General features: G+C 55.3%; 1 protein-coding gene across 2 annotated transcripts; it reads right to left on the reverse strand.

The window, feature by feature from the left end:
- Positions 1 to 221: 221 nt before the first annotated feature.
- NODAL (nodal growth differentiation factor) lies at positions 222 to 8,011 on the reverse strand. Of its 2 annotated transcripts, none has more exons than XM_077894844.1 (3): positions 7,816 to 8,011; positions 2,523 to 3,220; positions 222 to 1,129 (listed from the first exon to the last, which is right to left on the reverse strand). In XM_077894844.1, exons 1-3 carry the CDS (start codon positions 8,009 to 8,011, stop codon positions 977 to 979), a joined length of 1,047 nt encoding a protein of 348 aa, XP_077750970.1. In that variant the 3' UTR covers positions 222 to 976. The 2 variants fall into 2 exon arrangements, with proteins under 2 accessions (XP_077750970.1, XP_077750971.1); XM_077894845.1 differs by lacking the exon at positions 7,816 to 8,011 and adding an exon at positions 7,177 to 7,469.
- Between the last annotated feature and the right edge of the window lie 5,636 nt (positions 8,012 to 13,647).

Here is a 13,647-nt window from a genome sequence, read left to right on the forward strand (position 1 = left end):
CCTGCGGCTCTTATGGTCCTGCTCACAGACTTTTTATAGGGGTGCGTCAGGATCCACTCACTTTGACTTTACAGGAGGGGCCCGAGTGAGGAATGACTCACCTGAGGTCACCCAGCTTCTCAGCGGCTCAGCCGTGACCATAACCCAAGTCTCAGGACGCCTCACCCCCACTGGACGGGAGGCACGGGGGCCTCATTAACAGCACACACGAGACACTGGGGTGAACTGTCACCAACTTTAATAGACCTGGATTGTGTCTGCCCAAGCGGGCTGACGGCGGGGATGTCCGAGGCCTCCACTCCTGCAGACCCACGTGGCCAGTCCTCTGGACGAGTTCCTGCTTCTCCCTTCAAAGGCACCAGCTGGCCTAGGAGGACTTCACAATGTCTTTATTGTTCGTGCGACTCATTAGCAGAGACCCACTCCGGGGAGCCTCTGGACAAGGCCAGCCCATTGCCCCTGGCCAGCCCGGGAGATGTGGGGGCTTCCCTGAACCAGCCGGACACGACAGTGGCCAACCGTTTTTCATTCAACACAGTGAACGTAATCTTGGCGGAGGAGAGAGGGTGGTCAAGGACCACTTTTGAGAATACATGAAGGTTACGGATAACCTGTCCCACCTCACAGATAAATGCACATATGCCCCAACGTTTGCTTCTAATTTCTGCGGGTTCATAGGTTAAAAAGTCAAGAACCCTTGCGCCAGTGCTTTTACTCACCACTGTCTCTTCAGTAAAGAGAAAACCAACAAGCCTGCCTCACAGGCTTGCCTCCCTCTCTCCTGACAGCAGCCTCCGTGTTTGCCAGACTCCACAGAGCTTGCCTTTGCAGAGCTGCCCTTCTTCCGCAGCCCTGGCAGACAGAGCAAGCTCTCCCCCTCCGGTTCTCTTCATCGCATTCGATGGTTATCGTGTCTTCTAGGACCTTCCCAACTTCCCAGGGTATAGGCAAATCCAGCCCCCCCGCCAGGATTGCCTCAAAGGCACCCACATTCTTCCACAATCATGTCTTTATGATGGTCCAGGAGGACTCTGCCATTGTCCACATACAGCATGCTCAGGGGCTTGGTCTTCACGGGGGCACAGCAGGTGGAAGGGACTCGGTGGGGCTGGTATCGCTTTAGCAGACTCTGCGGGGGGAGAAAAGTCAGTTAAAATCTGGGTACAAAAATAGAAGAAAATTGTTCTCATAAAGGAAATCAGCCTGCCAACATGTCATCAACTTAACACATAAAGTAACTTCACAGGCTGTTTAAAGAAAAAAAAAAAGGAGCTAAACAGAAGATTCTAAAAGCTGTATCTGGGTAGAGCAGGAGCAAGCTTACATGTCCTCCTATTGTTCTAGTCTAGAGTGCATATCAATTCCAAGAAACTCCTGGTTTAGTTCCAGAAACATGAAGCAGAAAAGAGTCATGCGGAAATTCTTGTGGGATTTCCTTTGTTGCCCAGAGAAAGGCAAATAGAGTCAATAAGAGAAAAGGTAACAATCCCTTGGCACTCTGGAACCGGGCCCCGTCCCTGTGGTCCAGTGAGGTCTTTCCAGATGCTAGTGTCAGAGCTGCTAGTTGAGACTCTCTGGGTCTCTGGGGGGCCCCTTGATCATGCAGCAGGTAGGTGGGTGGAGCAGAAGTCCCAGGAGAAGCTCAGGCCTTTGCCCGGGAAAGGTCCTACAGGGCTCTGGCTCCTCTGGTGTTTTCCTTGCATCAGCTCAGCTCACATGCTCCCCAGAGCCTCTGTACCCCAATACCAGGGCCACTGCTTTGGGCTGTATTCCCTACTCCCTCCTTCTCATTCTCCCTTTACTCCCCTCCACCACCTTCCAGACCTTAGGCTGATTAGTGGCACCTGGTGGGCCTTCTCTCTTACAAAACCGTGTCCAACTGCCATTTTAGGCAGCAGGAGTACAGCGGCTGGAACAGTGTTATCCCAACCATGGCCGCATTAATGGGGCCCCCATTCCACCAGTGAATCATGCACTTCTAGTAATGATAATGCAACATCAGACGTGCCGGACACCTGCTGGCATACACGTGCTCTAGGTACACCTAGCACCTCGTTTAAGCCTACAGCATTCCTGTGAAATCTGGCACGGCCACCCCCCTCTCGCAGGTGGGAAAAGTCAGGCTCAGAGAGAATGAGCAACTTGGTCAGCGTCACCGGCTAATACATAGGAATCGAAGCCTGCTTTATTCCCCAAGTCCGGGTTCCGACCTTCCTTTCCTCAAAGTCAGAGCTGAGGGGAAGCAGCGGCCTTCTAGGCTACACCTTTCACCCCTAACTTTATGGAGGACGTCCTAAGGAAGCAAGGCGTTCAAGGTGACCCAACGGGGGCAGCACTCCACGTAGGCCCGCAGAGGATCTGTCACAGGTCATCACTACAGGATAGGAGCCAGGATAGGAGCTGGCACCCGAATAACAGTGAATGAATGGACCACGTGATTTACGAGCCAAGCTGGCGTCCTGTCCCCCCACCTCCCCATCCAGCAGCCCACAGCCTCCCCTCCCCTCGGCAGGGCTCCGCACCTGGATGTATGCGTGGTTGGTCGGATGGAACTCCTCCCCCACGGGGTTAGGACACTCGCCCTCACAGCGATAAGCATTGTACTGCTTGGGGTAGATGATCCAGGAGCCCCATCCAATGAGGTTGAAGTCCACCTGGAACTTGACCTTCCGGCACAGCTGGCTTCTGTCGGGCACATGGTGGCGCCGGTGCCGCCGGCGCCTCTCCGAGGACAGTTGTCCCTCCCGGGCCCGCCAGGAGCTCTCGGCCTCCCACAGCAAGGTGGAGCCGCCCAGCCGCCTCTGCTCTGGCGACAGGTTGGAGTAGAGCACGAGGAGCACACTGGTGACAGGCGGCGTGGGAGGCCGCTGCGGACACCCTCCAGCCATGCTGGACATCTGTGCCTCCAGCTCCCCAGGGTGCTTCAGCCACTTGGAGAGTGGCCTGGTCACCTCCAGGACCATGCTGCCCGAGGAAAAGGTGACATGGGACAGAGGGACAGTGAACAGGTCCATCCGAAGACGTTCCTGGCAGGCAGCCAGGTCCTGCTCTGCATCTGGCTTGAGCTGGTGGAAAATCTCGATGGAGAGGAGCACGCCGGGGGGAAGGGCCACGGGGCTGGACAGCTGCAGCCGGAGCTCAGCCCACACCAGATCCTCCACTTGGCTCAGGAAGGAGAAGTCAAAAGCAAAGGTCCAGTTGTGTCCGTCCACCTCCACATCTGGGTGGGAAAGACGGAGAAGGAAGCAGGGTGAGTGGGGGCCCCCTGCAGCCTCATCCGTGTAACAACCCCCAGGGCTCCTATTGGAGCCTTCACCTAACAGGCCTCCTCTCCATCCCCACCCCAACCCTAGGAGTTGGCATCGCTGAGTCCTTTTTAGTCCAATTTCAGGTGAGACTCAGAGAGGTTAAACCACCTGCACAAGGTGCCAGGGCCAAGAATTAACCTGGATTTGCCCAACCTCAAAGCCCAAACTCCAGATCACGGTTGGGCTGCTCCCTCCAAGGCGCTCCGCGGCCAGAGAACAAATGGTAGAAGCTGGATGAGTTCTCTCTGCTCTAAGGCCAAACCCTGAGCTTCCCCTCACCCCGTGACCCTGAGCAAGTCACCTTCCCAGACTCCATTCTCTCACCGGAAAGAGACCTATTTCACGGGCACATGAAGTTGGTATGCCTATCCTGCAAGGGCAAGCCTCGGCGCGCTCAGGGACGCACACGAAACAGAAGCCAAAGACTGGCCACCCTCTCCTCCACCCATTCCTCAAGGCACAGGCAGAAACTTCGGGAGTCTTGGACAGCCTTACACACAGGCTTCCACGGGCATTCTAAGCACGACTCTGCACGGACCTGGCAGTTCTGGCAGTTTTCCACCCAGCAGGCTTTCTCATCTACCTGCAGGGTGCTTAGCACACCCTCCCAGCCCCCCATCCCTGCCCTGGCCCGGGCATTCCCACACCTGCAGCAGACACCTCAAGCGCACACACAGCCCCCAGCCTGTTCCACACCCCCCCTCCAACCCCAAGACAACTCAATTCAAACTGGATGAAAAGGAATGGGGAAGCACATTCCATTCATTTTAGTCCTGGACTAATTTAGTCCACCGTCTGGGAATAGCATGTTTTTGTGGATTTTCAGCTCACCTAAAAGTGACCTTTAACTTTTTTCAAACCCAGTTTCCTCTTCTTTGCAATGGGAATGGTCATGCCCTACCCCTCCTTGCATTATCCTAAGCCCTCATGGAAATAAAGAGGCCTGAAGGTTTGTTGCTAAAGAAAAGTCCCTTAGATGATCCCTTAGAATAAAAATACTAACTGAGCTCTGATTTAGGTCCACTCTGGGAAGACCATGTGACAGTTTCTTTCTTTTTTTTTTTTAAGATTTTTATTTATTTATTCAGGAGAGACAGAGAGAGAGAGAGAGAGAGAGAGGCAGAGACATGGGCAGAGGGAGAAATAGGCTGTGTGTGAGGCCAATACGGGACTCGATCCCAGGACCCCGGGATCACGACCTAAGCCAAAGGTAGGTGCTCAACCACTGAGCCACCCAGGCAGCCCCCATTTTTTTGTTGTTTTAATTGTCTCATAGAGCATCTTTGATCAGGTGGTAAGTGAATTTCTCCGAGAAATCCACCCTGCACGACAAGACCGTTCCCAGCTTCAGCCTGCTGGCCGCTTCTCCCAGCCCACCTCCAGCTGCTCTTCTTCACTTAATTTCCACTTCCCTCCTCATTAGCACCTGCAGGGGGCAATAACCGGGCCCTGGCTAGCAACTCTCCCCAGAGGTGTGGGGAGGAGCCCGGCATCCCCCATGGCCCACTGCAGCACCGGAGCCAGCTGGGGGTTAGGAGGGACCTGCAGCGTGTCCTGGCCACTTGCACCAGGAGTTAAAGATTTTTTATCTCAAGCATCCACAAATGGCCTTTTAGAGGAAGGGGTTCTGGCTCCGTGGCTCAGAGCAAGGGCTCTGGTGCCTCCTGTGATCTTCAAATTCTGCCACTTGCTGTTTAACATTGGGCAGGTTACTTGCCTCCTCTGGGCCTCAGTTTCCCTCTCTGTAAAAGGGAGATAGTGACAGCATCCAGCCTCCCAGGAGTGTTAGGATTTACTGAGATAATGTGTAGAAAGTGTCTTGCCCAGCACAACCAAAGTACAACACGTTGGCTGTCATCAACCACTTCCTTATTATTGCCGACGTCCAAGGTAGAAATGAAGGTGTCCGGGGGCCCCTGGGTTGCTCAGTCGGTGAAGCATCTGCCCTCAGCTCAGGTCATGGTCCCAGGGTCCTGGGATCCAACCCTGCTCAGCGGGGAGCCTGCTTCTCCCTCTCCCTCTGCCTGCTGCTCCCCCTGCTTGTGCTCTCTGTCAAATAAATAAATAAAATCTAAATAAATAAATAAATAAATAAATAAATAAATAAATGTATCCAGATAGGTAGTAAGGGACCTGGACAGAGGAGCAGAGTCATCTGTTACCGGGATGGACAATGTGTATGGAGGGCTCCTTCCCAGGGTGGGAAGAGTCTTTGCCTTCATGACCCCACCCCCAGCCAAGGGCTCCTTGGGAAATAGTGCTGCTGGGTTCTCTTAGGTCCGGCTCTGGTTCTTGTTAGGACAGGGTGCCTCATCCCTTGGGGGTCACTGATGCCCGATACATGCTAAGAATGCTCCTACCTGTACAACAAATTTGCTTAGGGCTTGGTCTCCGGAGAGAGTTCACAGACACCCTGAAACCTGTCCATGGACTCAACGGAGTCCGCCACACAGGCCCCAGTAAGATCTTGACCCATGTCTGGTTCTTCCTTTTTTGTTTTTTAAGATTTTACTTATTTATTCATGAAAGACACATAGAGAGGCAGAGACATAGGCAGAGGGAGAAGTGGGCTCTGTGCCAGGAGCCTGATATGGGACTCGATCCCAGGACCCCGGGATCACGACCTGAGCCCAAGGTAGATGCTCAAACGCTGAGCTATCCAGGCACCCACCCACATCCAATTCTAAAGAAGAAAGTGGTTGGGCCCATGCCCTTGGGTTCCCTCCCCTCAGACAGGGTGCTGAGGCTGAGTGAGGACTTGGGGCTCTGCAGGAAAGGAGGGCGTAAGACACTAAGTGTCTGCTCTACGTTATTATAAACATAGGATACGTTTAGGATGAGGATAATTGCCACTAACTGCTTCCGGCCGAGCCTCCTCTCCTGCAATCCTCACCACCGCTACATTTTGCAGGTGAGAAAACTGAAGGTTTTCTAAAAACCCAAGGTGAGCCCTCAACGGGGACAAGCAGATGCAAACCCACTTTGGTTAGACTCCAACACCCACGTCCGGCTTTCCTCCCAAGGCGAACAGATAAACCCACGAGGGAAAGGAGCGTCTGGGACATCCCTTCTCCACCCGTGTCCCTCCAGGCAGGCTCTTCCTGCTGCTTTAAAAAAAAAATGAAGCCCATTCACAGCACTGAATGTACTTAACGCCGCTGCACAAACTGAGAAAAGGTGAGTTGGTAGTTCTGTCCTGTATTTTACCACCTGTACACACAAATGAGGCAGAAAGCCAGGCCCCTATTTGACAGAAGGGGAGACTAGAGAAGTCAACTGATATGCAAGGGGCGGGGGGCGGGGGGCACCAGGAATTGGGAAGCAGGGTTGGAAGGACCAGCACCCCTCTTTCCAGTCTCCCAGACTGTCAACCCCACCCCCACCCCCACACACAAACCTTCTGGAACTCTCCAGAAGGACGAATGAACCGAAAAAGCGCACCCGCACCGCGGCCCCTCTGTCCAGCCCACTCCCCGCACCCAGCGCACCCAGCTTTCTGGACGCAGGGCCTGAGCAGAGCGCTCCCGCTCCCGTAACTGCCAAGCCCGCTCGCCCCTCGGATGTCCCTCGTCCGTCTGGTCCCCAGATGACCCTCGGGAGAGGGTCATCAGCTGTCTGACCCCAGACGTGGCCGGCGGGGGAGCTGGGAGCCCCCAGCCCCAGACCACAAGGGGCTGGCGGGTGGCCAATTAGGTCAGATTATCGGATGTGGATTGCGCCCCAGCGTGGGGCGGGCCGTCTGGCCCCAGCGCGGAGGGAGGCGCAGGCGGGCGCAGGGCGGCAGGGGCCGGCCGACCCCAGACGTCAGGATGTGGATTGCAGGGGGCAAGGGGACCCCGCAGGGGCGCGCCCTCAGCCCAGCACCCACCTGCCCGCGGCGCCCGACGCCCCGCTTCCGAGGGTGACGCCCCGGAGCCGCGGGGGTCGCGGAGGGCTTCCCTCCATCCGAACCTAGGCTCGGGGCCGGCCCCGGGGACGCCGACACCTTCCCAGCCTGGGCGGGGTTCCCAGGCCCGCCTCAGTTTCCGACCTCGGGGCAGCCCATCTGCGAGCCCCGACCTCACGGGGCGCGCCCCATGCTGGGTTTCGGGGCTCGCGGCCAGCCCGGGCGCTGCCAGCGCCAGACTCCCTCACGCTGTCACCCACAGGCGCGAAAACCAAAAGAAATCGACAAAATGTACGCGGCAGTAATAGCGCCCGTTTATCACTCCGCGCGGTTTCGTGCTGCGCGCGGCCCGTGCTGGGGCCCCCCGCGCTCGCCAGCCTCTGCGGGGGGAAGCGCGCCCGTGCAGCCCGGAGCTCCCGTGGGCCAGGAGGCCCCCGGCGTCCCGCGGCGCAGTCGGCCTCCCACGCTCCCGCACCGCGCTCTGCGCGCCCCAAGCACCGCGCAACGCCCTGGGCCCCCGGGCCGCCCCCGCCGCCGCCAGCCGCTGCGCCCTCGGGCCCCGCGGCCCCGGCGGCCCCAGCCCTTCCCGCGCCCTTGCGGACCCCGGCGGCCCGGCCCTACCTTGCGCCTGCAGGCTGCGGATGATGTCAGCCCGGGGCAGCGGGTCGCGGTAGAGGCTCAGCATGTAGGCGAGAGGGGCCGGCGACGAGGGCTGCACCCGCGCCCGCAGCGGCACCGGGGCCACCGTCGCGGCGCCCGCCTGGAGCAGGGCCCAGCAGGCGTGCAGCAGGAACAGGGGCAGCCGGGGGGCGTGCATGCTGGGCTGGCGGGGCCTGGAAGCGGCGCCTCCGCCCCTTATATCCCGGCCCTCGCTGCCGCCCCGCCTCCTCCCTCCCTCCCCGGGGAAAGCCTGGAGATCCTACACCTCCCTCCACCGGGGGTGGGGGTCGGGGGGTGGGGGAGGCCCCCAGGGAGACCACCTGCTGGGGGCGGGCCGGACCTGAGCCGGCCAAGCTCGGGACCCTGGCGCGGCTGCTCCAGGTACCGAGGGCCTCGTTTCTGCCGCACAGCAAGCCTGTCGCCTGCAACTCTCAGGTCGGAATTGTGGCTTCCTCGCCCTGCCCTGCCTCGGATCCCTGCCACGCCCTGTGTCTCCAGGCTCCGAGCCGGTGTCTGGCTCAACAGGAGCAGGTAGAGAGTGGTGGCCCATCCTGGAGGCTTTCCCCGCATTGGCCTGCGATGCTCCCCGCCCCCCCGCCTCCCCCCCGCCCCCGTCGGCCAGGTGCAGCCTCCCCACTCACAAAGGTGTCACCTGTAATGTCCGTGCCCTGCCGTCCCTGCCTGTCCTGGCAGTTCCCCCTCCGGGGAGACCCGGGTTTCAGCCCAGGACTCTCATTCCCTTTGCTCGGTGCCCTGCTTTCCTCATCTGCACAGGACTGATCCTTGTCTGGCTCCCTTTCCAAGTACAGTCAGATCAGAGCTGGAATTACCTTTAAAGAAATAGAAATCCCTGCCCCTTGTCAGGCCCGAGCTGTTTCCCTCAACACAGGAGGCCTCCTCCTGCCTCCTGTCCTTTCTTAGCCTCCCCAGGTACATGAGCAGCTGGCTGGCTGGCCTTTGCTGAAATGCTAGGTGCTGGGCCCACCTCAGCTCCTTCCACAGGTTGCTCCAGCTCCAAAGAACCAAGGCTCAGCCCAGAGCTGGTGGAGACAGAGGAAGCGGGCCCAGCAGGCTCAGCCTGGAGCTGCAGACTTGGGGTAGGGGGAGGCAGGGTGGGGCAGGCCCACCCAGCAGGAAGGGGCCTCTCCTAGGAGAGACCTGGGCTGCATACCCCAGAGGGCCATGGGACCTGGACGATCTGTTCAGCCTGCAGATTGTTAGTTCCTTAAAGTGGGGATTGCCTTGTTCATCGAGTTTTCCTCACAGTACACATTTTAGTTTGGACCCGAAAAATCTTAGCTAAGTAAATAAATCAGTGAATGGAAATGTGTCCGGACTTGCCCCAAGATAAGTAGCACCTTGGGTGTTTGTTAAACCTATTGATTCCTGAGCCCCAATCCAGACCTCTAAGATTTAGGATTTGGAGACAGGGCTTGGTAATCTACATATTTCACAAGGGACCGGTGGTCCTTACCAGACAACTTTGCCAACCTGGGTGGGCTGGGGTTCTAGGCGCAGTTTGGAAGCCACCTCTCTGGGTTCAGTTTCCTCTTCTGTAAAGTATTCCTGCGGAGACCACCCTTCATACAGGTTATATGAAGCGAATGGCAAAGTGCTTCACAAACTCTAAAACCTGATGTATTTGGAGAGCTTTATGCATGTTGGGATATGATTATGGGTGCTCCGTGGTTGTCCTTCAACTTCCCCAGCCTGGGGGCTTGCTGGTTCGGGATCATCAGCCCCAGCCATCTGCACCAAACCTTTCCTCAGAGGCAGAAGGCACCCTCACCCAGGTTGTGAATATATATGTAAAAAACGGTGACAGATTGTGGTTAGTGCAGTGGGAGTCCTGATGAGGACCTGAGAACCAAGAATGGCACAACAGGGGAGGTGCAGATAGCTAGCCAGAGGTACAAGAGTCTCCCCCAAACCTGGATCTCCCCAAGTGACCTCGGATCCTCATAGCCCCTGTTTAAACAGGGACATTCAGCCCAGAGCAGTCTTATCCACCAGGATGGAAAGGAACGAGAAAGAAGATATTTCTACTTCTCACGGTGACCAGAAGCTTCTTGAAATTCAGGATAAAGCTTATTCATCCATGGGACACACAGGAGGCGCTTAATAAATGTCTTAGCTAAAATGAACGATTATGACAAATAGCTGACACTGAGTACTTAATGCAATTAGTGCTCTGTTCTGTTCATCACTGCACTGATTTTATCATTAGGCCCATTTCAGAGATGAGAAAACGGAAGAAACAAGGCAATTTGCTCAAGGCCACAGATTTACAGGTGGGAACAGCCAGTTTGTGAAGGGCAGGTCTGCGTATGACCCAAACCTGTGCTTTTAGCCCTGTTGCTTCCCCACAGATGAGAGGGTGACAATGTATCAAGACTTAAACGACTCTCAAAGTCTTGCCTTTCCTGGGCCCGGGAGCTGCAGACAGAGCTCCTTGTGATGTGTATTGGCCCAGAGCCCTGTAGGGGCCTGGAATCACTCTCTGACCAGCAAGAGCGACTCTGTCAAAGCCCATCCATCACTGCCCTTTCTGCAGCTCCGGCACCTAGAAGAAATCGAATCTCTGTCACTTCTGCAGGACCAAGGCTGATACCTTTCTTACTTTTGAAGGGTATTTGTTCATCCAGGATCTATTGCCTGCAAGAAGGATCCCGAGTGTCCTCTTCCCAGGTGAGGAATGACATCTTCTCACATCCCCTGCCCCAGACGGACTGACCAACAGATTACCTGACCTGCGAGATAACCTTTCAGGGCCATCCCAGCTGGCTGGAGGGTGGGGAGCAAAGTCCCTTGAAGTTCTTGAATGCTTTCCATCAGACCGTCCCAGACCCTCCCTCAACGTGAGCAACGGTGTGTGGCATGGTTAAGTGCTGGAGCTGGGAGGTCAGGCTGCCAGGAGCCAGAGTCAGGATCCTTCTCCGTCACTCCCTGGGCTCATTACACCAGCCACTTACCATACTTCCTCATCTGTAAAATGGAAGTGAAGGACAGTATCTCCTTGACAGGGATGTTGTAAGTAGTGAGTGTGTGTAAAGCACATAGTGCCTGTAGCATCTGGCCATTTGTGTCTTCATTCCTTTTTTTTCCCCCCAAGATTTTATTTATTTATGAGACACACACACACACACACACAGAGAGAGAGAGAGAGAGAGAGAGTGAGAGAGGCAGAGACACAGGTGGAGAGAGAAGCAGACTTCATGCAGGGAGCCCGATGTGAGATTCGATCCCAGGTCTCCAGGATCACGGCCTGGGCCAAAGGCAGGCGCTCAACCACTGAGCCACCCGGGCATCCCTGTGTCTGTTCCTTGAAGGGACCTCCTTTCCTAGTGCGTCCACAGCAGCTTAAGGGCAAGAGCTAGACTGTCTCGGGGGCAAGGCAGGAAGGCATCTCAGTTCTGCACACATTTGATGAGCATCTCCCCTATCCCAGTGTGACCCTGGCTGTCTTCAGTTTCTCAGCAAACCTCTGCGTTTCATGTGCTCCTTCTTCCACAGGCACGTTTTCATCGATCCCCCAAGTGAACTCCTACTCAACTCTCAAGACACAGCTTGAAAGTTCCCTTCCTCCACAGACCTATCACCAGCTCCCCGGCAACGTGGCAGGGGCCTTTTCTAAGTACAGTGTGATAGAGCCGTCGTCCAAAGTCTTGGGTGGCTGCCATTGGACTGTGGCCTCCCAAGAAGCAGGGATGGCTCCCGATTCATTTCTCCTGAAGCCGCAGCCCCTGGGTCAGAGCTGACTGTTGCTTGCTGTGATCTTCAACCCCCATGAATGACCCCAGTCCTAGGAACAGTAGAGAGGCACCTGGGTGGCTCAGTCGATGAAGCGTCTGCCTTCGGCTCAGGTCATGATCCCAGGGTCCTGGGGTCCAGCTCTGCGTTGGGCTCCCTGTTCAGTGGGGAGCCTGCTTGTGTTCGCTCTCAAATGGATAAATAAAATCTTCTTTTAAAAAAAAGAAAAATAGAAATGGTAGTAAATATCCCAACGCTGCGGATCTTGGAGGCCAACACCCAGAGCTGAGAAGTACCATCGAGGCGCCTCTGCAGAGCACATGCAGCTCGTGTGATCCAGAGAGAGAGAGACCCAGCCCTCCCCCCGACAGTGCCCCTGTACCCCAAATGTGCACCAGCCCCGGGGGAGCACTTACCCATCCCCCAAAGTTCAAAGCCATTCTTCCTCTGTCCAGGGTAGTTGTCCCCTTTCCTTATTCACGCAAGACACTCCTATTTATTTCCATGTCCAGCTCAAGGGTCTCCTCTTTTTTTTTTTTTAATTTTTAAGAAGATTTTATTTTATTTCTTCATGAGAGACACAGAGAGGCAGAGACACAGGCAGAGGGAGAAGCAGACTCCCTGTGGGGAGCCCGATGCGAGACTCGATCCCTGGACTCTGGGATCACGACCTGAGCCAAAGGCAGATGCTCAAGCACCAGCCACCCAGACCCCTCAAGGGTCTCCTCTTCCACAAAGGCTTCCTACATGGGCTCTCTCCCGCTGCAGGCTCTGATGTGGGCCACTCTTCATTGAGGGTTGAGGTCCTCAAGCCCTCAGGAGTTTCCCACCAGCAAGCCAACTGCCTGGTTCGCTTTGCATTCTTCAGAGTGTTCAGCAGAGGGCTTGGCACTCTGTAAGTGGAGGTTGAAAACCATGCCTGCAGCTGGCCTTGGCGTATAACAATGTTTTGTCTACCCCCAACAGTGTTTTAAAAGGTTTTTGTTTAAATCATCAACACTAAAAATGCTTTAGATTTTTAATAAAATAGTTTGGCATTTTTATTTTTTATTTTTTTTAGTTTGGCATTTTTTAAGAGTAATCTCTACACCTGATATGGGGGCTCGAACTCATGACCCTGAGATCAGGAGTCACATGATCTACCAACTGAGACAGCAGGGCACCCCTGAATGATATGGTTTATTTCATCATTTGGGAACTAGAAAGATCTTTCCCCTCATCTCAACATAGCAAATGTTCCCTAGAGCGGAACAGTAGCCGCCTTCTTCCTGGCAGGGTTTGTTCTCTAGTGAGCCATGGTCCCCATCACTCCTTAACTTATCACACCCCTTTGCCTGGCCCCCCCGAGACAGATGAATTTGAGACCCGTGCTGTATGCTGGATGAGAGGAAGACACTCTGGAATCTGTTAGGAGACAGAGACTTAGTCAGGAGTGTCCTACATGGGGACCAGCCCACAGACTTCGGGTACCTGGCCCACGTGGGATGAACTATAAATAATCTATTAGTTCATAAGTGCTTACCACAATGGGCTTGCATGGTCTAATTTACCCCTCCTGCCCCTGTGAAGCAGATGGGATATTTACTCCCATTTTACAGGTGAAGAATCTGTGGCTCAGAGCTTGCTCAAGAAGGAACACCTAGCAAGTGCAAAAGCTCTGACGGATCCTGAGTTATTCTGGCTTTGGAAGTGAGGCTGGACACTGCTATGTCCCAACACAGTCATTTGCTACTCTGCTTGCACAGAGAAGCCCTTCCCCACTTACCCCGTCTCTGTCGGCCTCCTGTAGTCGATCCCATCACCGTGTTCATTTTTCTCACGGGCAGAAATGAACCTGTTTTCCTGGTACTGTTCAGTTTTTGTCTCTTCCCTCCTCCAGCACCGGGCTTTAAGCTGGATTCTCTGTCCAGTTCACCACTGAACCTCCTATGTTTAGCACAGACCTTGACACCTACAAGCGCTCAGTACATATTTGTTGAATGCATATGTTTAACCCAGTCCCTGGACTGGGGGACCCAGAGGTAAGATGAGGACAGGGAGATC

The sequence above is a fragment of the Canis aureus genome, chromosome 4 (genome assembly GCF_053574225.1).
Source record: "Canis aureus isolate CA01 chromosome 4, VMU_Caureus_v.1.0, whole genome shotgun sequence".
Taxonomy (NCBI): domain Eukaryota; kingdom Metazoa; phylum Chordata; class Mammalia; order Carnivora; family Canidae; genus Canis; species Canis aureus.

What these genes read in the sequence shown, in the direction of transcription:
- NODAL (XM_077894844.1), bottom strand. Translation starts at nt 8,011, where the DNA reads ATGCACGCCCCCCGGCTGCCCCTGTTCCTGCTGCACGCCTGCTGGGCC. An exon ending in CCGCAGCCTGCAGGCGCAAG is followed by an intron (nt 3,221 to 7,815) that starts GTAGGGCCGGGC and finishes TTTCCCACCCAG; the next exon opens with ATGTGGAGGTGGACGGACAC. An exon ending in CCAACCACGCATACATCCAG is followed by an intron (nt 1,130 to 2,522) that starts GTGCGGAGCCCT and finishes CTCCCCCCGCAG; the next exon opens with AGTCTGCTAAAGCGATACCA.